The sequence below is a fragment of the Tachysurus fulvidraco genome, chromosome 18, assembly GCF_022655615.1.
Source record: "Tachysurus fulvidraco isolate hzauxx_2018 chromosome 18, HZAU_PFXX_2.0, whole genome shotgun sequence".
Classification (NCBI taxonomy): domain Eukaryota; kingdom Metazoa; phylum Chordata; class Actinopteri; order Siluriformes; family Bagridae; genus Tachysurus; species Tachysurus fulvidraco.
In genome coordinates, this window is record NC_062535.1 from 6,062,490 (window position 1) to 6,086,623 (window position 24,134).

A 24,134-nucleotide genomic window follows, 5' to 3' on the forward strand; every position below is an offset into this window, starting at 1 on the left:
GTGCTTTTACTAAAGTATTGCTTTCTAGTACTTTATACAACACTGATTGCAGGGCACACACACACACACACACACACACACACACACACACACACACACACACACACACACACACACACACTACGGACAATTTTCCAGAGATGCCAGTCAACCTACCATGCATGTCTTTGGACCGGGGAGGAAACCAGAGTACCCGGAGGAAACCCCCGAGGGACGGGGAGAACATGCAAACTCCACACACACAAGGCGGAGGCAGTAATCGAACCCCCAACCCTGGAGGTGTGAGACGAACATGCTAACCACTAAGCCACCGTGCCCCTCAGTCCAATTATTTCAACTTTAATTCACATCGTCAGGTTTCAAGAAATTCATAAGTTTACTTAGTCTGTTTAATAGCCTGAAAGATTCCAGAAACTGATGTATGGACATTTAGAAGTAAATTTTTTATACTATATTTTATATATACTATATATAAAGTTTGCGGTCAAACAGCTAATTTTTTAAAAATATGAAATTCATATATTTTATTTATAATATTTCGTAGTTTTTTTTCCCCCTTCCTTTTGGCTGTTCTAGGTTTTAGGCCGGAAGCCCTTTCTGACTTAACCCTCCCATTTTATACAGGCTTTGGAAGGCCACTGAGATTTATAAGGGGAATCGAACATCCTTCTGCTGGGCCACCAGAAGACCAAAATACTCCATACTGTGTAAAAGACTAACAATAAAAAAAAAATAAAAAATCAAATAAATAAATAAATGTAAAAAAAAAACATTGATCAGATAAAAATGTAAAAATTCTAATAATCTGATTTTAAATAATACATAATGATTTAGGTCAATGATCTATTACACATTGTGGACTTTACAGAACATCGGTATAGAGTTTAATAAACATTTATTGTTTTCAGTTCTTTGTGCTTGATGTTTTATGGTGATTTCAGGGTTCACATGTGATTAATTTGCCTCGGAAACAAATCCACTTTATTTTCTCTCAACATATGAAGACAATTAGCATTAATATTATAGCTGCTGTAAAATAAATTAATACATAAATATGAAAACACCTGCTTTTTTTCACTCAGCAGACCTAAAACACAGGGTATAAAACTACAGGATTTTTCTGATTGCATCTTGAGCTCTTTGTTCACATGCTGAAGAAACGCAGTTAAAACTCGACTTGTTATTGCTTTTATATGAACAGGCGTCATTTCCGTTTTTGGAAACAATTTAATTCGGTGCCATCACCAACACTGACGTGGTCCGTTGTGTCAGACTGTACGGGGATTTATAAAAGTCCCTCAATAATGAAACAGCGCTCGGACTGTGGTGTTGTGGCCGCAGACGCCTCTGTACCGAACACTGCGGCATGAACACAGCCATCTGTTTAAAACAGACCCGTCTTATCTGACCTCAAAACGGCTCCAGCGGGTGAAGCCTCGACCATTTTTGTTGTTTACATCCGTCATGCAGGAGTCGGATGAACGGAAAGGGGCGGCGACGGCAGACGTGCAGGTCGATGAAGAACCCAACGCGCTCATCGCCTGTAAAGTCCCCGACGAGGTCTTTAATGACACCCATGTAAAGGTAGGTTATAACAACACATAGCTTCTGCTAAAGCTTCACCTGTAACACAGAGGGGCCTTTAAACCTGTTCACTAGTCACATCATCTCAATGACATTTACATGCAAGTGTAGTGTGTGATGATTCATCATGAGTCAGTAAACAGCGAATAATAATAATAATAATAATAATAATAATAATAATAATAATGTCGCTTATTATACTTAAAAATAAAATAATCTTCTGTGCCACAAATATGGCCATAATATCTCTGTACAAATACATAAGACAGGAAATGACCTCAGTCACCAAAATTCTGCATTCAGACTGTATTTCATTATGGATACATAGATCACTCATAGTGTTTAAAATGAGTAATTATCTTTTCTACATTTATTCCAATACTTGTGGACCTGACTGAGTATGATATGTTAAGCATACATATTAAAACTAGTTCAAATCAAAGTGTAATATCGTTATAAATCAAGGTCTAAGGTGGTTTGTTATCTATAAAAAAGAAAAAGAGCCCTTAGTTTCTCTGGGTCTTAATGGCCTAGTCGTCTCACCCTCCAACCTGATTAGCTGTGATAATGGCCAAATTAGAAATAGATGGTTAACTAAAACACTTATGATCATTATTATTAATTACTTTAGAGTGCCTTGTGTTGCCCTACACACTAAAGTAGGACATTGTTTTTGATCTCTGATTTAATTTTGTTTCTTCGGTTCACCTTCCTTGTGTTTCTCAGTCAGGTTTTGTGTGTGTGCACCTCTTCAATTTGTAACAAAGCTGATGGAAGATGGTTTACAAAAAAAAGGAGTATAAACACTTTATACTTGTAAACTATATATAATAGTGATGTGATTGTGTTTGACATGGTTGTGTATCATGCATATTGTATGACTAATACTAGCTTCAGACTGATGTAGTGCTGATCTTTTCTACTTCAATCCAAGTGTCAGTTAACACTATAAATAACTGACAGTCCTCCTCTTGATTTTGGGCAGCTCCATGGTGGATGGTCATGGTGAATGGCCTCTTTAGATAGGAAAAGAAGAATTAAAAAAGCCTTGGTGACCTCAGCTCTGTTTATGCAGCGCAGGTCCTATCTCTCCCTCAGTCTTAATTGCTGCCGGTATCACTGGGTAAAGAACAAACAGATAAACTTCTTTGTGTGACAGTGTGCTCTGCCAGTCAGGGCATCAGCAAGCATGCTAAAGTACTTTTCAAACTTGATTTGCATATGCATCTTTAAAAATTGGTTTCATTTAAGATTTGTGTGTGGGTTGTTTTCAGTGTTATTTATTTTGAGTTTGGCTGAAATGTATTGCATTTTTGCAATATTTTTGAAAGATGAAGCATTTCGTAAAAGTTTCTTTGGTTCACCCTCTTTGTGTTTTTTTTTCAAGTTTTTCAAGTTTTTTCAAGTACAGTCAAGTTTGTGTTTGTGAACGTGTACGTCATCATTTTTGGTTCTGCTAGTCTTTAGTTTGCTTAAGCTAGTTCATTAATATGATCTATTATACATGATCCTATGCTCTTTTTCCAAAGTGAATAAGTAAATTCTCCTTGTAGACAGTGTCTTGTGATGATGTGATTTTATATAAAGAGAGGTAATATTATTGGAGAATTTCAGTCTGTGGTGATGTAATTATGTTTTCTACATTTAACGCTGTCAGGAAATTCTGTTTAGTGGACATGACTGAGTATATGATATGGCTATGAATAATAGTAAAATAATTTCTGTGCAGCACAGCTCCTCATTATTGGTGTATCTTTCCATCAGGCTTGATTGCCACTAAGCATCACTGGGTTTGAAACTGAACAGTTGTACTACTTAACAGAGACGAGCCACGTGGTGTAGAATGGTGTGAAATAAATCGTTGCTCCTCCTTCAACCTGCTAAATATTAAATTAAATTAACATTTATCCCTAATAAACAAGCCTGAGGAATCTGTGGCAAGGAAAACTTCCCAGAGACAATATGAGCAAGAAACATTTAGAGGAACCAGACTCAAAAGGGAGCCCATCCTCATTTGGGTTTCACTGGAGAGTGTGCATATAATTAATATACTTTCCACAACTGTATGTAGTCAAGTGGAATTGTGCAATCAAGAGCTCCTGAGCAGGTAAAAGTGGCCCAAATCCGAATTTTTTGGGGTCAAGTGACCAGGTCAGACTTCTTCAGGAGTAGTGTGAACACTCAAATAAAGCCCAGATCTGATTTTTTCAAATCAGATCTGGGCCACTTCCATATGTGGTCCTGAATCAGACCCAAATCTGATTTTTTCCCAATGTGGCCGCAGTGTGAACAGCCAAGGCGGATTTGATGCGACTTTTACGTCAATCTACATCGACATTCGTGACAATTATGCGCTAAAACTTGAAAAAGTTTGAAACAGCAAACAGTTCACACTGGTATCTGATATAGGCCACATTTTAAAAGGTAATGTGAACAGCCAAACAAAAAAATCAGATCTGAGCAAAATATCCGAATTGAGCATTAAGACTTGCAGTGTGAACGTGGCCTTAGAGGGATAGGTCAGAGTTCATTATAGATTTAACTCTAATTAAATCTTTTTAAATCTTTTTGCCTTGCAAAAGTATTCATACCCACTGAACTTTTTCACATTTTGACACGTTACAAACAGAAACAAAAATGTATTTTATTAGGATTTTATGTGATAGACAAACACAAATTTTTATTTTACAAATAAATATCTGAAAAGTGTAGTGTGCATTTGTATTCAGCCCCACTGAGTCAATACTTTGTAGAACCACCTTTCGCTGCAATTACAGCTGCAAGTCTTTTGGGGTATGTCACTACCAGCTTTGCACATCTAGAGAGTGAAATTTTTGCCCATTCTTCTTTGCAAATTAGCTCAAGCTCTGACAGATTGGATGGCGAGTGTCAGTCTCGCCACAGATTCTCAATTGGATTTAGGTCTGGACTTTGACTGGCCATTCTAACACATGAATATAATTTGATCTAAACCACTCCATTGTAGCTTTGGCTGTATGTTTAGGGTCATTGTCTTGCTGGAAGGTGAACCTCTGCCTCAGTCTCAGGTTTTTATTTAAGATTGACCTGTATTTGGCTCAATCCATCTTCCCATCAACTCTGACCAGCTTCCCTGTCCCTGCCGAAGAAAAGCATCCCCACAACATGATGCTGCCACCACCATATTTCACGATGGGGATGTGGGGGTGTGTTCAGGGTGATATGCAGTGTTAGGTTTCCACTACACATAATGTTTTAAATTTTGGCCAAAAAGTTCAATCTTGGTCTCACCTGACCAGAGCACCTTGTTCCACATGCTTGCTGTGTCCCCCACATGGCTTGTCGCAAACTGCAAACAGGATTTCTTATGGCTCTCTTTCAACAATGGCTTTCTTCTTGCCACTCTTGGATAAGGAGCAGATTTGTGTAGTGTACAACTAATAGTTGTCCTGTGGACCGTGGGAGTTACCGTGGGCCTCTTTTCTGCTTCTCTGATTAATGCTCTCCTTGCACGGCCAGTTAGTTTAGGTGGAGCCCTCAAAGGTTGGGTGTTCATCTACTCATCATACAAGAGGGCAGAGTTTTCCTTGGGAATGGTAGTGTTAATAAAGGCCACATTAAAATTCATGGCTAAAATCAAACATAATAGTTATTAGTATCAGGCTTGCCTGCTGCCAGTCACTTGGTGGAGAATGAACAGTTGTCATTGTGGGTTGGCAAAAGGTTTCTTTTCTCAGTTAGGTTTTGTGTGTGTGCCCAAACAAGCACATAGATATCTTAGTTTCTGCAAGCTCAGTCTTAATTAAGGTTGATGAATGATGCTTTAAAAGAACTTCATGTGTTTGACATGGTTGTGTGTCTTGCATATTTTATGACTAATACTCTATGACTAAGCAGAGGTAATATTCTTCAGACTGAGGTAGTGCTGAAGTGAGCAATTATGTTTTCTACAATTTAATCCAAATGTCAGTAAATAGTACTTAGTGGACATGACTGTGTAATAGGGCCAGTTCCATCCAATTATAATAGGGTGGGTTGGCACAAATAATAGGTGGACAAATCAGTGGTAGTGGCTCTGACACCTAATTCAGTTCTCCCCATAACCAATATTTACAAAATTGCACAGAACCCTAACTCATTCACACACGACTACACTAAGGATGGTCGTGACATAACAGTGTTGTTTTTTTTTTTTCAAGCTGTGTTTTACTCACCAGCATACAGTTTCCCCTGTTGCTTCTGCACATAACTAGCTGGACGCATGCTTCTGTAAGAGATGAGGCTGCTTTGGGTCATTTGTAAGGACTGGGAAGGACCATGTGTAAGAATTGGAAAATGTTATTAGCTGTATCCTCTAATGTACTAGTAAAAGAGACAGGGAGCACTAGTATTGCTTTATAGACTTATATTATTATATATCACACAATACGTCAAGTTGCAACAGCAGTCAAGTAAACATAAAATTTAATGTTGGTCAAAATTGAGCATTTGTTAGCTGCTGCACAGTAATCACCATTTGAGAAGTGGGTACACTTAAAAAAGAACTCAGTATGGAGCTGTAAGTGTGTTGAACTCACAGAAGCATGAGGTGACTAATGAAAAACTGTTCCGCACTGCGGGATGAATGAAATTGTCGGGCTGGGTAAAGTGTTGCATGGTACAACACACCAGATTGCATACTGTGCCTCTCCCTCAGCCTTGCTTCCAATATATCCTTGGGAAGAACAAATGGTCCTACGTAATGTTTTGAACTCTGTCAGAAATCTGGAGACTACAGCCTGGTAAATGTTCTCAACTAGCTGGGTTTCGCTTGATCACACACCACAGAGGCAGAAAATATCTGATTGCTTAACCCGCCAGCATATCCCTCCAACCTGTTGAACAGAACCTCTCAAAGGCATCGTTCTTTACAAGTGAATAAATGTCAATCTGTGCTTTTTTGTGAATAGACTGTTTTCAGAGATCTTGTCACAGTTGAGCTAGGTGTAGTGTGTGTGTGTGTGTGTGTGTGTGTGTGTGTGTGTGTGTGTGTGTGTGTGTGTGTGTGTGTGTATGAATACACACATACATACACACAGTTGCTAAGCAATGATGTGCTTTTATTTTCCAAAAAAGCAATGTTAATCTATGACAGCAGCTAGCTCATTCAGACAACTGTAAGCTTGGTGTGGTGTTTATATAGCATAGCATGAAACACCACAAAGGAAAAAGGAGTTGCTGTTTGATTGTTTATCCCACCTGTATCAATGTTTTGCTGCACAAAATCCTTTAACGGCAGGAAGCTTGACCAGCTAATGGAAATGTCAAACTGAACACTGTTGACAGTTGACAGTGCTGAAGCAGCTATTTTTGTCTATTCAGCTGAAAGTTGCCAGGATTTTCAGAGCTTTTCTCAGAGGTGATGAGCTAAGACTAGTGGCCTTACTCTCCCACCTGAATATCTATAAGAAGACAAGGATTATGGGTATTGTAGTAATGATAATGGGCACTTTAAAAACTGATGATTAAAATTTAAACTAATTAAATAAAACCAAATGTCAGTAAAGATTACTTGGTGGTTATGAGTGAAAAGTCATTTTTTTATGGCTATGTATGAAATTTAAATTTGTTCAGTTTATGCTCAGAAGTTTCATTAATACCTAGAAACATCATAAATAACTGCAATCCACTCCTCTTGATTTTAGGTAGTTCAAAGATGGATGGCCTCAAATGTGGATGGCCCGGTTTGTGTGGTAAAGCTTCTCAGCATTGGTGTACTCCTTCCCAGTAGTGAGCTTTGTTAGCTTACTGGCTTTAGCCTTGATAACATTCTTAGCTCACTAAGTAAAACTTGATACTTGATTACTTATTCCACCATCATGACCCTTTAAAGAAAAGCAGCTGTCAAGTGAAGTCTTGTTCTTCTAAATGTTGTTGAGCTTGGCCTAATGGCCTCCCCCACCCACCTGATTGGTTGTGAGAAGACATAGACATTGAGCATTCTGATGCTAATATTGCACATGATAAGCCACCTGCTTGTGTAGAGTTAAATGTATGCAGTTTGGGTGAAGTCCTTTTTCGAGGAAAGTACTGAGCAAAAGTTTTGTCAGGTGTGTATAGTAAAAATGCTGTAAAGCACAAATTCCTTCATAGATAGAAGTGTTAATAGTTTATTTTTTATCAATGAACAAAATGGAAAGTAAATGAACAGAGGAGAAATCCAAATCAAATGAATATTTGGCGTGACCAACCTGGTGTGCAAACAGTATCAATTCTTCTACAGTAGGTACGCTAGCACACAGTTTTTGAGGGAACTCCATAGGTAGGTTGTTCCAGACGTCTTGATCTAATCACAGATCTTCTGTAGATGTTGGCTGCCTCAAATCCTTCTGTCTCTTAGTGTAATCCCAGACAGACTCAATGATGTTGAGCTCAGAGCTCTGTGGGGGCCGAACCCTCACTTTAGGCTACAATCAGGTCTACTTATACACTGCATGGTAGTAGAATAGGTCTTTGAAGGTAGTCATCTATAATATTTGTGTAGCTTATTGCATGTTTTCTCCTAAGACAGCTATTTTGGGGGAAAAAGAGACCTAAAATTATTCAATAAGCTCTAAAATATCTTTGACCTCTGTCGTTCCAGCCCCTTAACTTAGTCGTTTTCCTGTTTTAGTCCTTTATACAGAGTTTTAGACCTTTATTCAGAGTTTTTTTGGTAAATAGGTCAGTAGCCTTCATAATCATTTTAGCTCAGAGACATGAGATAGTGTGTCTTTTTAGGCAGTTTAATATAAACTTTAGAGAAGTGACTACAGTGTAAAAATGAGAGACAAGTTCAGATATAGTTATGTAATGTGATGGATATATAATGTGAATAGATTAGAATTTCATAGACATTGTGCTAGGTTTATTAATAAGGACACAATTTGATATCAGCATTTTTGTTCTGAAAAGCATGATAACCAACCATTGCTAATTAAAGCTGTACTGTACATTTACATTTGTTCATACAGATTTATCTTATAGTCCTGAGTGTGGATACAGTCCATGCTGTTGAAGGGCTTGGCTGAAACAGTCTAACAGCCACTCCGACAGCCTTCTAATTAAAGCCAATTCACACTGGACATGTCATGTGTAGCATCAAGTCACGTGCTGCAACAAGACCTCATTAAATTCTATTTTAAAAAGCTTTTCAGTTCTCACCGGTCTAATTAGAGGCTTTTAGGTGAGGTATAATTCCAGCCTGCACACATGGTTGCTTTTTTCATTCGTGAGTCCATAGGAATCCACTGCAATCTTAAAACCACACTTTATATACACTTTGATCTTTATTGAGAATCATGACCTACACTTGATCTTAACACTTGTATTAGATCCGACTTTGTTAAATATTCTCAATTTCAGTTTTGTTACATACAAATAACTTGTTGCTGGTTAATCAACTCCACAGACACCAAGATGTTTTCAATCAAATAATGTAAATTAAATCAAACTCATTTCCAGTGTTCATGCAGACAGTGTGTTTATGATCAAGAAAAATATCTCAGGCTCCGTTGAGTTCCTGGTCAAGATCCAGGACCAAGCTTTTGCCAGCACATGATGCCACACACTTCTGTCCTGTGTTCTTCCATTTTTGAGCATGCCAAGAATGAAAAATGCCAAGAATTAAAAATATATTCATCATAATAATAATGAGAATAATAATGAGAAGAAGAGTCCTACCAGAAACAGCAGGGTCTTTCACATGTTTGAGGCACGTCTCACACATCTCAGTCTCTACCTACAATCAGATATGGCCAAACATTTGGGACTGTATAATGGATATTTAAAAAAAAAAAGTTTTATAGATCACAGATCTTTGATTCAATATGCCTCACTAAACTTACTGAACTCCACTCTGCCAACACATGAATAGAAGTAAAAAGACTTCTGCACAGAGTAGAAAGTTCACCGGATATCTGAACGATGCCATTAGTTTCCAGTCACTCACTGTTTTGGATTAGTAAGTGCTATAAAATAGCTTTGTTCCTACTCAGTATTTTAACACTTTGAGGTCAGTGAATTAAAACATAGGTGAAGGAATATTAAATGACAGATGAATAATGAAGATAGAATTACTGAATGACAGACGGGTGGAAGGAGAGACAGGGGTAGTGATTCATTAGAAGAAGAGCCAGCTTAGCTGATTACTAAATCTATAAACTGTTTCAGCAGCAGATATCGTGACCGCTAACAAATGTGGTGGAAGGAACATTTCAGATTGAACAGAAACTGCCTGAACTTCACTTTACTGAAAGAGCTGGAACATCTCTTAATTCTTTACAGAGAATTAAGAGTTTGAGTTCACAAACATGTACTGGAAATTGTACATTTGTACCAGAAAATCTAATGGATTAATCTCTTGTTGGTAGTAAATTTGAAGACCACTATCAATCATTTCTATCTTGGTGCCTGCACTTGGTGCTGAGGTGTTCATCCATCCAGTAGATCAGGTAAGGCAGTTTAACAATGAAATTCATGCTGTTGTTTTGCTAGCCACAATCTAGCCACAGGAGTTGCAAGCCAGTGAAAAGAAAAGAAGTTTTGCTAGCAACAGGGTAGACCATTTTAGAGGATGAGGTTCTCTTTTGAGTCTGGATGTTCTCAAGGTTTCTCCATCATTTCACCTCAGGGAGTTGAAATGATGCCTTGAAAGAAACCTTGAGAAGAACCAGTCTCAGAAGTGAAACATCCTCATTTGGTGACACTGGACAATAAATAATGTAAATATGAATAATGTCCTTTCTACAGTTTATAGTTGAATGGAATTAATCAACCAAGAGCTAGTGAGGAACTAACAGGTCAGTTTCATTTCTTATTTCATTGCAGACTTAACACTAATTCCTACATGGTGAAGTCTTCAAATGTTCACTGAAAAAGATCTGATTCAGAATATCAGGGATTAGTCTCCAGAAGACATTTGTCTCGACCAAGTAACAGGAGCATCTTTGTTGTCTTTTCTTGTTTATTTGTCATCTTCAGGGCCAGTTTGAGACACTGTTTCATCAGTTTGATGCAGGAGTGTATTTCCAGTTCTTCAAAAGCTTTCACCGTGTACGCATTAACTTCACCAGTGCAGTGGCTGCAACTCAGGCGAGAGTGAACCTTCACAAGAGTGACTTCAGTGGCAAAGAGATGCGCCTCTATTTTGCCCAGGTACAAATAATCTTACTGTAAAAGCATAAACCCACAACCAGGAATGTAATTCACCAAGTTTATTCTTTAGTAACTAAAAAGAGCCACTTAAGAGTTGTGTGTGTGTGTGTTATCCATGGCTTTTTGAATTTAATTAAGACCGTATTAAATAAAAAATAAAAAAATGTATCTTTCTTTTTTCTCCACTCTTTCCCATCACTATTCTTCCTTCAGTCTGTGCATATAGGCAGTCCTCGTCTAGAGCCCCCAAAGCCAGACAAGCAGTTCCTCATTTCTCCTCCAGCCTCTCCTCCAGTAGGCTGGGCGCAGTCTCAGGATGCTACGCCCCTCATTAATTATGACCTACTGTGTGCTGTCTCCAAACTTGGTCCAGGTAAAAATAAACAACAACAAGCAATATCAGTACAGCATCAGAACCACATAAATAATTCTTACTGCAATTATCACTGGTGATACATTCTAAGCCAAAGTGTGGGCAATTATTTGCCTTGGCTACATTAGTCTTACCTTCTAAAAAAGGAAATAGATTAGACAGCTGTTTTTTTGTCTATTAATCAATTTTTACATTTAATTTGACAAAGCAAGCAACAAAATTCATATAAAAAACAAATACAAATATAAACAATTCTAACAAAATAATAATAGATAAAATAATATTAATAATAAAAAAGAAAAGAGATTGCAATTTAAATGGTATGGAGCATGTGACTGTTGTAAGGCAGGACGTTCTCAACACATTTTATTCACATGCAACATAACAAAACTATAAACATTATACAACAGAATCCAGGACAACACGCAGACAAGCACAACATGCAACAATGATGAACCAAGGCTGATGCAACATGGCAGGTATAAATAGAGGAACACATTAGAGATAACAAGACACAACCTTGAATGAGCAAAAACACCTGCCTCTGGTGGTCTGGCAGGGAATAGGACCAGACGTTCCTGACAACTGTGCTCAGCCAAACACTTTCAAACACATTCAAAAGTAGTGATCATCTACTTGAAATCAGTACAGATCTGCTGGTTCTGCTGGATTTCCTTTACAGTTTCTTGGTTTTATCTGCCTGGTAAACCCATGGTCCTCAAAGAGCTTGCAAAGCAGGTAGTGTCGCTCAGGAGAGGGGTACAAAAGAATTTTCCAAAAAGTGTACCATGGAAAATCGTGAAGTTCATCATCAACACGTGGAGAGACTTTGGCACCACAGTGACATTACCAGCAACAGAACGTCAATCCAAAATTGCCTACATGTCTGGGGTCTGGGCCAACAGATGACTATGCTTTGATTTACATCATTCCATTTAACTCTGGCTGTATGTTTATAGGGTTGGTGTCCTGCTGGAAGGTGAACCTCTGCCCCAGTCTCCAATCTTTTGCCCTGTATGGTGAGGTTATTTGCTTACATGGCTTCTCTTACCACTGCTATGCTGATGACACTCAACTCTTATTCTCCTTCCCGCCCTCAGATACCACGGCTTTTGCTCGGATCTCAGAATGTCTAGTGGACATATCATCATGGATGACGGCTCATAAGTTGAAAATCAATCCCAGCAAAACTGAACTGCTGATCATCTCAGGTGATTCATCCCCGGGTCAGGATCTTGCAATATCCCTGCACAACGATTTGATCTCCACTTCAGTCACCGCTTGCAACCTTGGTAACCACGGACACTCATCTGTCCTTTTCCTCGCATGTTGCAAATGTGACACGCTCATGTCGGTTCCTTCTCTACAACATTAAAATAATTCGGCCATTTTTGTCCACACAAGCTGCTCAGCTAATTATTCAGTCTCTTGTCATCTCAAGACTGGACTACTGTAACTCACTGCTGGCAGGTCTATCTATGACATAATTTGTCCTCAACAAATGATCCAAAATGCATCTGCACGACTTGTTTTCAAACTGCCTAAGTTCTCACACACCACCCCCCTGCTGCGATCCATCAATTGGCTTGTGGTAGCTGAACGCATCAGATTCAAAACACTGCTGCTTGTCTACACTCCTCACCCTGCACCTCTCGACTGGACCCACCATCTCTCAGGGTAAAAGGTAGGTATACGACAAGACTCTTTTATGTTCTGGCACCAAGGTGGTGGAATAAACTTTCCCTAGATGCCCAAACAGATCAGCCGCTTCCTGAAACACTTGAATGTATATGTAAAAAAAAAAAACCCTGAACAGTTTTAGGTTAATGGTATACTAAGTCTGTAACCTAGTGAACTAGTGTATTCATCGATAGAGACTTCTAAGCACTTTTGTACGTCGCTCTGGATAAGAGCGTCTGCAAAATTTCGTAAATGTAAAATGTATTTGGCTCCATACATCTTCCCATTAACTCTGACCAGGTACCCTGTTCCTGCTGAAGAAACTGACCTGTCCTACTGACCAGAGCATCTTCTTCCACATGTTTGCTGTGTTCCACATGTGGCTTGTCTCAAACTGCAAACGGGACCTTTTGAGGCTTTCATTTAACAATAGCTTTCTTCTTCTGCTCAAGGCTTGAGATATTGTTTTATAACTAAACCCTGCTTTAAACTTCTCCACAACTTTAAGTCTGACCTGGTGACTTCTGAAGGCAATTGGTTTCACTGGATTTAAAGCCCAGCTCTCTCTAAAAAATCTTTTTAGATTCCTATTGTAAAATCTGTAGTCTTTGCTTGCTGGTTTGACATGCAGTGTTCTACATCATCTACAGCGAGCGTCAAACCAAGAACCAATAGGGGTGCCTAGCAACTTCAAACCACCTCAGGGAAGATGTCCTTTTTAATTATCTGTTATTATCAAGGATAAAAAACAAAACACTGCAAACACTACAGATCGTTCTTGTTTGTTGCTATCTGCCATTTTAATGAGAGAATATGGGTCTGAAAGTGTCATGAATTGATGACATAAAATCCTGCGCAAGTCCTCTTGTGTGTGCATCCCATTTCAACACGTCTTGACCGTCATACACTTTGACATGATGACAACTGAGATCCAACAGTGTGACATAGGGATCACACTTTTCAGATATTTCAGATATTTATTTGTAAAAGATTTTGGACACCATTTACTTCCACTTTGTGTTGGCCTATCACAAAAAATCCCAATAAAATACATTTTTGTTTGAGGTTGTAGCGTGACAAAATGTGGAAAAATGCAGTGGGTATGAATACATTTGCAAGGCACTGTAAATGTTGCCAAACCATGTAGTAAAATTTGTTTTGGTTTGATGAGTCCTAAGATAGATATGACAGCTTATCACCCAAAGAACACCACACCCACTGTGAAGCAACCTGCTACTGGGCTGCCATCTGTTTTGGCACAACACCTGCTGGCGTCTGTATGAAGAAATATTTTCAAAAAAAAAAAGGAAAACATATGGAACGACTCAGAGTTCTGCACTTAGTGGTCCCTTTGTTATTTTATTTATTTGTTTGTTTGTTTATTTTTGCGTGGAAGAGAATTTCCAAATCAAGACGTGTTCAGTTCGAATCTGTCCACAAACAATGAGTGCTGTGTATCAAGTGCTGAACAAAGTGTTGGGTAAATGATGTGCACTTGTATCCAATCAGGTTTTCTTTTTCTTATTTTTCCTGAAACTTTTCACTTTTGTATTAGAATTATTCAATTTGACCATTATTTATCTTGGTTTATCTTTTAACAGGGATGTGCAGACCTTTTATATTCACCATACATGCTGTTTATAGTTATTTCTTATATCTGTTATACAGTGTTAATCTAACATTAGACAGCTTTCTAAAAACCTAGATACTGTAGAAATCCTCGAGATTCAGCTGTGGCACACCCACTCAACGCAGATACATGCTTCCAGTCTGATGAGTCAGTTTCTGGTGAGTGGCATCATACCTCTTGGATGCATGTGGTATTTGTGTCATGCACGTGAATTTTGCCGATTTTTGTCCTTCAGTCAACATGGCACATGTTAAAGAGCACAGACATTTTGTTTAATGTTCTATGAAACTGATATCAAAGCAGTGAACAAGGTATTCAATACCATCTCGTCCATTCATGTCTCCAAATCCAACATAAAGCATGTCAGGTAAAGTCACACATCAAGACAATGAAGAGAGTGTTTTTGGACTCTTAAGGTCCATAGAGAGTGACTGTAAAACTGTTAATCAGCAATTTTAAATTGAAATGTAGAGGCAAAGTACTCTACACAAAAGTATAGGGTTTTTTTCTCCTTTGGCTGTTCCCTGTTCAGGGTCACCACAGTGGATCACGTGGTCTGCAGATTAGATTTGGCAATGATTTTATACCGGATGCCCTTCCTGACACAACCCTCCCATTTTTATCGGGGGTCGGGACTGGCACTGAGAGTTAACTATGCAGTGGCTGGGTTAGGGCCCTGACTGGGATTCGAACACGGGCCACTGCCATGAGAGCGCAGGATCCAAGGAGCGAGATCTTGTAAATATGGTGGATTCTGAAAAATATTAGGTTATAAACGCAGTGTCTGCATTGTAGGCGCAAGATTTCTCAACAGTCTCAAGAGTTAAGTCTCAAGAGAATGATGTGGTACAAAAAATGTGCCTTTTTGATGAGTAATTAAGAGCAACCTAGGATGGCCAGACTGGTTCAAGCTGACAGAAAGGCAACAGTAACTCATACACTTACAGCTTTTAGCTGAGGCCCTTATCCATCCTGACCGACTTTTTTATCTAATATAATCCAGCTGAGCAATTGAGGGTTGCTCAGGGGACCAGACGGGCCAGCTTGGTGTACCTGGGATATAAACTCACAACCTTCTCAGTTGTCCAACACTGTCCGCACTGAGCTACCACATCCCCACATCACACAACCATAAAGTACATCTGAGGCGAGCAGAAAAGCATCTCTGTACTCATGAAATGTTGAAGTCTAATGCTGATCACCTACAACAGCAGAAGAGCGCGTTGGGTTCCACTTCAGTCAACCAAGAACTGAAAGCTAAGGCTTTGGGCACAGACTCACTAAAACTGGACAGTACTGAACGTAGCATGGGCTGATGAATTTTGATTTCTTTTCTTAATCTTATAATGTTTTGTTTTAGGTGAGCAGTACGAGTTACACACTGGAACCACCACCACGCCTAGTGTGATAGTGCATGTGTGTGAAGATGAAATCTCTGATGATGAAGAGGAAACAGATAGAGGAACCCGGGCCCGCCCAAAAATTATTCAGACTCGGCGCCCAGATTATGCTCATGCTGTCAAGAAGTGAATTTATTGGACCATCTGGGCAACTAGTAACTGGACTTTAAATCTAGTTTTACCCTCCACGTCACCACAGAGACCGCAAAGACAAGCACCTCTTACTGAGACGGAGTGTCCGATCTTTACCATCACATATGCTTCTGAAGTAAATTTGGTTTATTACGGTAGAACAAGATACATTAGGCAGTGAACTGAGTTTATATAATTTAACAAAAGGCGCTTCTGCTTGGCCTTACATTCATGTACTGAGAAAGTGGCATTTGGAGAGCGTTGTCTGGTTTTGTTTCGTTTTTTTTTTCTTTTTTTTTCTTACTTTAGTTTTTATAAAACACATTTTCTTCATTTGTGAAAGTTGTCTATGCTGTTGAGGGGCCACAAATGTAGAGCAGCTTATTGGCATTATGTTGTAGCCTGTTGTGTCCGTCTATGTTGCTATGTTCTAATATTGTGCAAAAACTGATTAATGTTATTAATGTTGCTACAGTTTTCCATATTTTCTCTGATTATTATGCACTTGGGGCCCAAATTCAGAGTTGCCCACATACCGAGGAGCTAATAGTGGAATCGCAATTGTCCAGACTTTTTTTGACAGGGCCTAGATTAGACCACACATAATACCAAAAAGAAAGAAAAAACCCAGACATATTACTAATTATACATCCTTAGAAATCTTTACAATGTAAAAATACAAATATTTGCAGTTTATGTTGCTCTGACAAATGAAGAAGTGTTCTTGTTTTCAACTCTTTTCAATTCTTATTAAAATTTTTACTTTTAACTTTTAATACAAGTCTAATTATTTGTATAGTGTTTTTAACAATGGACATTGTCTCAAAGCAGCTTTACAAAAATCTAGAAACATAGAATAAAGATTATGAAGTTTAAAATTACATTAATAATTATCCCTAACAATCAAAACATCCATTAAAACAGTAATAGTATGCTTGTTTAGTTTGCTGCACATAATGAGTCTCCACACCTGACTACCTGAGTGCCCTTTATTTAATTCAATTCAGTTTATTTGTACTGTATACCGCTTTTAACAATTTGTCTAGAAGCAGTTTACAGAATCACAGACACAGAATAAAAATTGTAAAGTTTAAGATTAAGTTAATATTTATCTCTAACATCTATTTCTAATGAGAAGCCTGAGGTCACATTGGTGAGGAAAAACTCCCTGAGATGCTATGAGGAAGAAACCTTGAGAGGAACCAGACTCAGAAGTGAACCTCATCCTCATTTGGGTGACACTGGACAGAAAATAATGCCCCTTCTGTTTGCTTTGTGTATTTAGCTAATTGATTTACAAGCCTGATCCACTTTCCTAAGAGAGATGCCATGGGGCAGTTAAGCTGATTTCACCCTGGGGTCAGACTCTGGATTCTGCACTACTACATTTAGCTGACCATGTTCACAATATGAGCACAATCCCGATCCACACTAAAACTAATCACACCTGGAGTTTCACTCCTGACTAAGCTTCAGGATTTCTGCTGCTGTTATAATGCTATAAAATAGTAGACTATATCTAGTTAATCATGCCAAATTAAATTGGCTGCATCATTAATATTTATAGATTTGCAGACGGTTAAATTGCATGAAATCCCGTTGTTAAACCGACACATTTGCCATAGTTGTGTCTTAATGTGATTATTAAGATTTGGAATCTTTTCACATACCGATTATGACAATCAGCCTTAATATATTTGCAATATATTCAACTATGATTAGATTTATTTATTTCTGGCATTATCAGGCAGCTCTTTATTTTCCCTTTATTAATCATACTCATTGTTAATGAAAGAAACCAATCTTCTGAACCATGAACTACATATTTTAATAAATTACATATTATAAATAAGTGAATAATCTTTCTAATCCTCCCAGAAACTGATGTTCAATATAAACATAAATATTCATGTATCTTTTGAATACAAGTCTGCAGCTCTGAATACGGCCCTTGAAGAATAATGCCTTATTATGTGGTACATGTTTAACATGACTTGAGTGTTGCTTCATATCTGTTACATAACATGTGATCTGTTGATCTGGTGTACTGTATTGTCTGTGGAGATTAGTCACTGAAATCACTGTCAGAGAATAAAGAAAATAAAATTTTAAAATGCATTTCCATCCTCTCTGCTCAGCATTCAGTCATTATTGAATTGAATCTGTTGAACTCAGACATGCTCTTCTAAATCATATACCTGTTTGCCAGACCTCCCAGGTCACTATTCATTACCTTTCAAATTCCACAACAATAACATAAAATAATGCAGTTTAATGAAAGGTTATGATGCATTACGTCGTAAATTGTAATCAAGTACTTTTATTTTCTGCTTCTTAAAGGTGGAAGGAACAAACTTGAGTGGTTACACTGAGTACTATACACTGCTGTCTAGTGCAGTTACCCATGATTCCAATGTGGAGTAAGCAGAATTCTGACTTCTTTTAAATTTCATTAAAAAGCAACAGAATCTTTACTAAAATATCTATTATTATTATTATTATTATTATTATTATTATTATTATTATTATTATTATTATAGCAAATCAAACAGTCAAGCCTGTCACTGCAGTCTTGCACTGTTTGTTGTGTTAATGCTTGAAAATCTCGTTTGAAGGCTATAAAATCCACGATAATAGAAATCCAGTGATATTGAGGCCTGGTTTCTCTGGGAGATTCAAGTACCCTTTAAAGGGAGAACAGTTTAACATTAGTTGGGCAGCAAGCTTTTTTAATATGTCAGTTTTTAGACAAGGATGAAGCAGTATTTATTGCCAAAAGCCATAATGTAAATGTAAAAACGTATATAAAACTGCTCCAAAGGAATCCATTTGCTTTTATTTTTTATATTACAAACAGGGTAATTTACAGCATAATAAATAGGTTTGTAGTATAAAGAGGTAGCAAGCAACATTGACTAGCTCCACGTAAACGAATGAAACATCTCCACTTGAGGCCTCATCTTTAGATTTTTCAATTGCACCAGTTTCTGTGTGACGGTCAGGCCGTACATCTCTGGGGAAACAAAGGAAATTGTAATGAAATACACTGTAAGTACAATAAACTTTAAAAACACTAAGAGGAGGCTGCATGGGTTATTTACACACCCACAAAGTATTTTAAGTGCATATGGCTCTGATAAATGTAATACACTATCACCTGTTCCATTATTTGACGTCTTATTAGCCATTTATTTCTATTTGGTTTTTATTGTCCTCTCAAAAATTATTTTTTTCAAACCATTTTCAAAACAGCTGTGTGGAAAGTTTTCAATACTTCATAAAGATTCATTTAACCATCACTAGATGACAGTAGCTCTAGTAATTGATATATTATTGTTGCCTCAGTCGACTGATGTTATTTCAGCTAGCAGCACAATAACTGTAGACAATAACTGATCTCAGAGTAAACAAAAAAAAAGATGAAAAATGTTGTTAATTGTACTTTTCCAACATGTTTCATTGTTCCATATCATGGATCAATCCCCAAACTACTCAACACCTTTTCCATACATTTACAGAGCCTTCCACTGGACTGCAGCATCATGTCTAGAGTGATATACCGTATATAAATGATTATTTATTAAATTTCCCCGAAGCTGCACTGCTACACCAGGCTGCGAATTCTGCAAAACCAAAAAGCATTTCCTTAACGGCAATAACATTTAAGAAATTATGAAGTGTGATAACTTTACCCTTTCTTCAGTGCATACTCTTCCAGGAAAGACTGGTTTAAACATAAAGCCTATAATGCTCATGTGTTGAAAACGGGCACAAATCTTTGTTCATAGCTCTTAACTTAAAACAGAAACACTGCTCAATTTTTTATCCTGCTTTCTCTAGCATACCCAAATGTTCAGTCATCCTTCTTGTTGTCAAGAAGTTCCTGTGTTTCCTGTGCAATTTTTCTCTTCATCTCTAACTGCTGTGTTAGGGCTGCTTGTTCCTTCTTCTGCTGATACAGTTTGGCTCCAGCAAAGGCAAGACACAAGAGAAGGGTCTTGGCTGCCAGGATGTACAACAGCAGAGGAACGTTGTCCAAAGCCTAAAACAAAAGGGTTTTAAAAACTGCTAAGGAATTATATGTTCATTAAAACCAGTACACTGACATCAAACTTATTTTTAATCAGTATAAACAAATAAATACATTTTCCCATTTAGTCAGGATACTGTTACATTATATTACATTATATATATATATATATATATATATATATATATATATATATATATATATATATATATATATATATATATATATATATATATAATGTTATTATTAGATTTATAGTTATTATTATCCACCACTGTGGAGTGACATGACAGGAATTCAATGCTGAACACAGACACAAGAAAACAGGTGGAAACTCTATTTTTTGGCCTCTGGGGGGAATCACACTTTCAGAAATCTACTGTCTGTGGTTGTTGTAATTGTACAAAACATGTGCATTGTATATCAATACAAAATACTATACTATGAAAGCTTGTCTGGTGTAAAACCAAATAAACAGTTATGCTGGGAAGATTCTGGAAATGTCCAAAACAGCTGAGGACTTTCTGGAAGGGGGTGGGGCATGAGGAAGGAGGGGGTGGGGCGAAAGCAGCTGCTTCACTACTGATACTTTGTGTACATGCAGAGCAGTATTGCAGAACATCAACACTATGTCTGTTTATGAAACATACATGATTTTCAGGACACTGTGTAACTAAGGAATTGTATTATACATAAATCACTTTAAGCTCATTACTATACACGTTTATACACTGTGTATAACACTATACAAGTTTATACATTGTGTATAACACTATACAAGTTCATACACTGTGTATAAAACTATACAATTTTATACAATGTGTATAACACTATATATGTTAATAGACTGTGTATAACACTATATATGTTTATACACTGTGTATAATGACTATATATGTTTATACTACAGTATATATAGTGTATATACACTATATATGTTTATACACGGTGTATAACACTATATATAGGTTTATACACCGTGTATAACACGATATATGTTTATACACTGTGTATAACACTATATATATATATATATATATATATATGTTTATACACTGTGTATAACACTATATATATGTTTATAGACTGTGTATAACACGATACATATATGTTTATACACTGTGTGTTACACTATATATATATATATATATATGTTTATACACTGTGTATAACACTATATATATGTTTATAGACTGTGTATAACACGATACATATATGTTTATACACTGTGTGTTACACTATATATATATATATATATATATATATATATATATATATATATATATATATGTTTATACACTGTGTATAACACGATATATGTTTATACACTGTGTATGACACTATATATGTTTATACACTGTGTATAACACTATATATGTTTATACACTTTGTTTATACATAGTGTTATATACTAACACTATATATATATATGTTTATACACTGTATATAACACTATATATATGTTTATACACTGTGTATAACACTATATATATGTTTATACACTGTGTATAACACAACACGCAGTTTCTAGACACGCAGATATGTTGGTTCAGGCTTTAAAGCTCTACATTAAACACATTAACGACTTTTAAAGAAGTGGGTATTTCACTTACCCGCCAGTTTATCATTTTCGTCTCTTTGTTTTCAGGTCTTAAACAAATCTCTAAGAAGTCCAGCTGGAACAATCGTACCTGATCTTCTGCTATAAGTCGGTACTGTTTTCACTCCTAACTTACATATGGCTCAAGCCCCGCCCCCTGAGACTGTGATCCAATCAGAACATGTCTTACTCAGCCACGTATGACCAATCCGCCTTAATTCAACTGTGTCCGAAATGGTGCCTTATTTTATGTTCCTTATATACACTTTGTGAAATAATCCATGTAATATTTCGGACATATAACACCAACACGATATAAATATCAACACGAAGTCTCACTAGTGGCGTTTCTCCACTCAGCAGCCATTTTCCCTTTCTTCCGGGGTGTAACGTAAAGTGACGCTGTGAAAAGTCACGCGTAACTTCTGAGCATGCGCCATATTAGAACACGTGGGGAGAATAGGTTCACTTCTCTATTCATAAGTATTGTGCTAACAGTAGATAAAAAACTAGGATCACACTTTTCACAGCCGGCAATCACATAACAAGTTTAAGTGAGGGAGTTTAAACATAACAAACTGAATTGTCTAGCTCTTTAAATCAGATTAATGATGCAGAAAGCTTTGGATTTTACAAATTGGAATTTGGATTGTATTTTGCATTTTTAATACCATATCATATAATGCAACACAAAGTTTTCAACACTAAGCATGCATCGTGGTACAGAACCACTATATAGGAGGAATAAAGTTGGGTATTAAGATATAAGGATGCATGGGAGAAACATTCATATATATCTTATACATGTACATAGATGTCGCCTTGAGGTCCTAAAAATGCATCAAAACCGCCGCCATCTTTGTACAGTGATCTTGTACTTTAAATTCATGCACTATGCCAGCCTTCTGTGCTGCGTTTGGATGTTCAAACAAAAGAAATATAAAAACCAGAAAGCAAGGGATTACATTTCACAAGTGAGAATGTGTGTTATGATATTGAATGTTAGGAAATTATATTTCTTTTTACGTTGGTTTGTTTTAGTCCTTGGTTAACGACCGCAGCTAATCCATGCTAGTTACCCATTATTTTTTGACAGTTAGGAAAACAGACAATGTTTCTAGATTCCGAATCTCTTAATAAGGACATTAAAAATTAACCCATGCTTTTTTTGCTTAGAGGTGAAGACCCAACTTTATGTATGTTTTGTAAGATTCCCTTATCTGTCAAACATATTTTATTAGATTGTACTGGACTTAAGACAAGCATAATGCTCTTTTATCAAGTTACTTCACTTAAGGACATATTTAATGACATTTTGCCTGAAAAGGTTTTGGATTTTTTTCATTCATTTTCTACCGCTTATCCGAACTTCTCGGGTCACGGGGAGCCTGTGCCTATCTCAGGCGTCATCGGGCATCAAGGCAGGATACACCCTGGACGGAGTGCCAACCCATCACAGGGCACACACACACTCATTCACTCACACACTCACACACTACGGACAATTTTCCAGAGATGCCAATCAACCTACGGCACAGGGAGAACATACAAACTCCACACACTCAAGGCGGAGGCGGGAATCGAACCCCCAACCCTGGAGGTGTGAGGCAAACGTGCTAACCACTAAGCCACCGTGCCCTGCCTTGGATTTTTTTAACTTATGTTAATTTAAAAAAATTATAATATGACTTGTTGTTTATATTTGTTTTGTTTTATTGTATTTATATGATATTTGTGTTTTTGTAATATATATTTTTTCCCATGAAAATAGCTTTTGATTGCTGACATGGTATTAAATAAAATAATTAGAATCTGAATCTGTTTGTAGATTCCCAAGTGATTAACAGAGACATCAGTCATGGACAAGTTGCAGGGACACTAAACACTTTTTTTTAAATGGTTAACTCAGCTGCCAATCCTGGAAGGATGTCACCAGTTAGGTTGACAGTGTAACACACAAGTTCGTCCTCAAAGTCAAACTTTTTTTTTTTGTTTATGTGACTTTATTACATACTCATTTAATGTGGCAAAAGTATTGCGGGAAAAGAATAAATATAAGTTTGAACGGTCTTTGGCACCTCAACTATCTAACTTATTATGTTCCTCTCAAATTTGTGATTTGCCTCCACTCCACCTGCAAATTGCTTTGTGTATCATATTTAACAAACCAATACAATTTAAATGTTTAAATGAACATATATAGTCACACCATTGTAGCAGTGTTGCATACAGTAGTCTATAAGGTTTACTCAAGTGGAAGAATATAAGTAATAAACTTACACCTACTAGCACTATGCATTATATTGTGGAAAAAGTAGATTATCTTAATATAAAAACCTTACATTTTCTCTGGACTTAATGAGAAATACATGTCTGACCTTTGGAACGAACCAAAAAAAAAAAACTAGAAATCGCATATATGACGATTTATAGTGATTTTATTTCTTTGCCTACATTGACGCTAATGCATTAAGTGGAGGAGGTCCCCCTGTACCAAGATGGCGGCTCAATTGACGCATTCGTTCCAATGTACTGCAGTATTCAAGGCGACA

The 24,134-nt window shown here is 37.1% G+C and overlaps 2 protein-coding genes across 3 annotated transcripts; one reads left to right on the forward strand and one right to left on the reverse strand.

Annotated features, from left to right (window-relative positions):
* The first annotated feature begins 1,094 nt into the window (after nucleotides 1–1,094).
* rcan1b (regulator of calcineurin 1b) lies at nucleotides 1,095–18,070 on the forward strand. Of its 2 annotated transcripts, XM_027156392.2 has the most exons (5): nucleotides 1,095–1,584; nucleotides 10,564–10,737; nucleotides 10,951–11,110; nucleotides 14,496–14,578; nucleotides 15,781–18,070. In XM_027156392.2, exons 1-5 carry the CDS (start codon nucleotides 1,465–1,467, stop codon nucleotides 15,826–15,828), a joined length of 585 nt encoding a protein of 194 aa, XP_027012193.1. In that variant the 5' UTR covers nucleotides 1,095–1,464; the 3' UTR covers nucleotides 15,829–18,070. The 2 variants fall into 2 exon arrangements, with proteins under 2 accessions (XP_027012193.1, XP_027012192.1); XM_027156391.2 differs by lacking the exon at nucleotides 14,496–14,578 and having other exon boundaries at nucleotides 1,115–1,584.
* Nucleotides 18,071–18,766: 696 nt separating this feature from the next.
* On the reverse strand, nucleotides 18,767–21,971 carry LOC113648883 (small integral membrane protein 11). Its single transcript, XM_027156393.2, has 3 exons — nucleotides 21,596–21,971; nucleotides 19,798–19,994; nucleotides 18,767–18,965 (listed from the first exon to the last, which is right to left on the reverse strand). The coding sequence occupies exons 1-2, from the start codon at nucleotides 21,608–21,610 to the stop codon at nucleotides 19,806–19,808; spliced, it is 204 nt and encodes a 67-aa protein (XP_027012194.1). The 5' UTR covers nucleotides 21,611–21,971; the 3' UTR covers nucleotides 18,767–18,965; nucleotides 19,798–19,805.
* Between the last annotated feature and the right edge of the window lie 2,163 nt (nucleotides 21,972–24,134).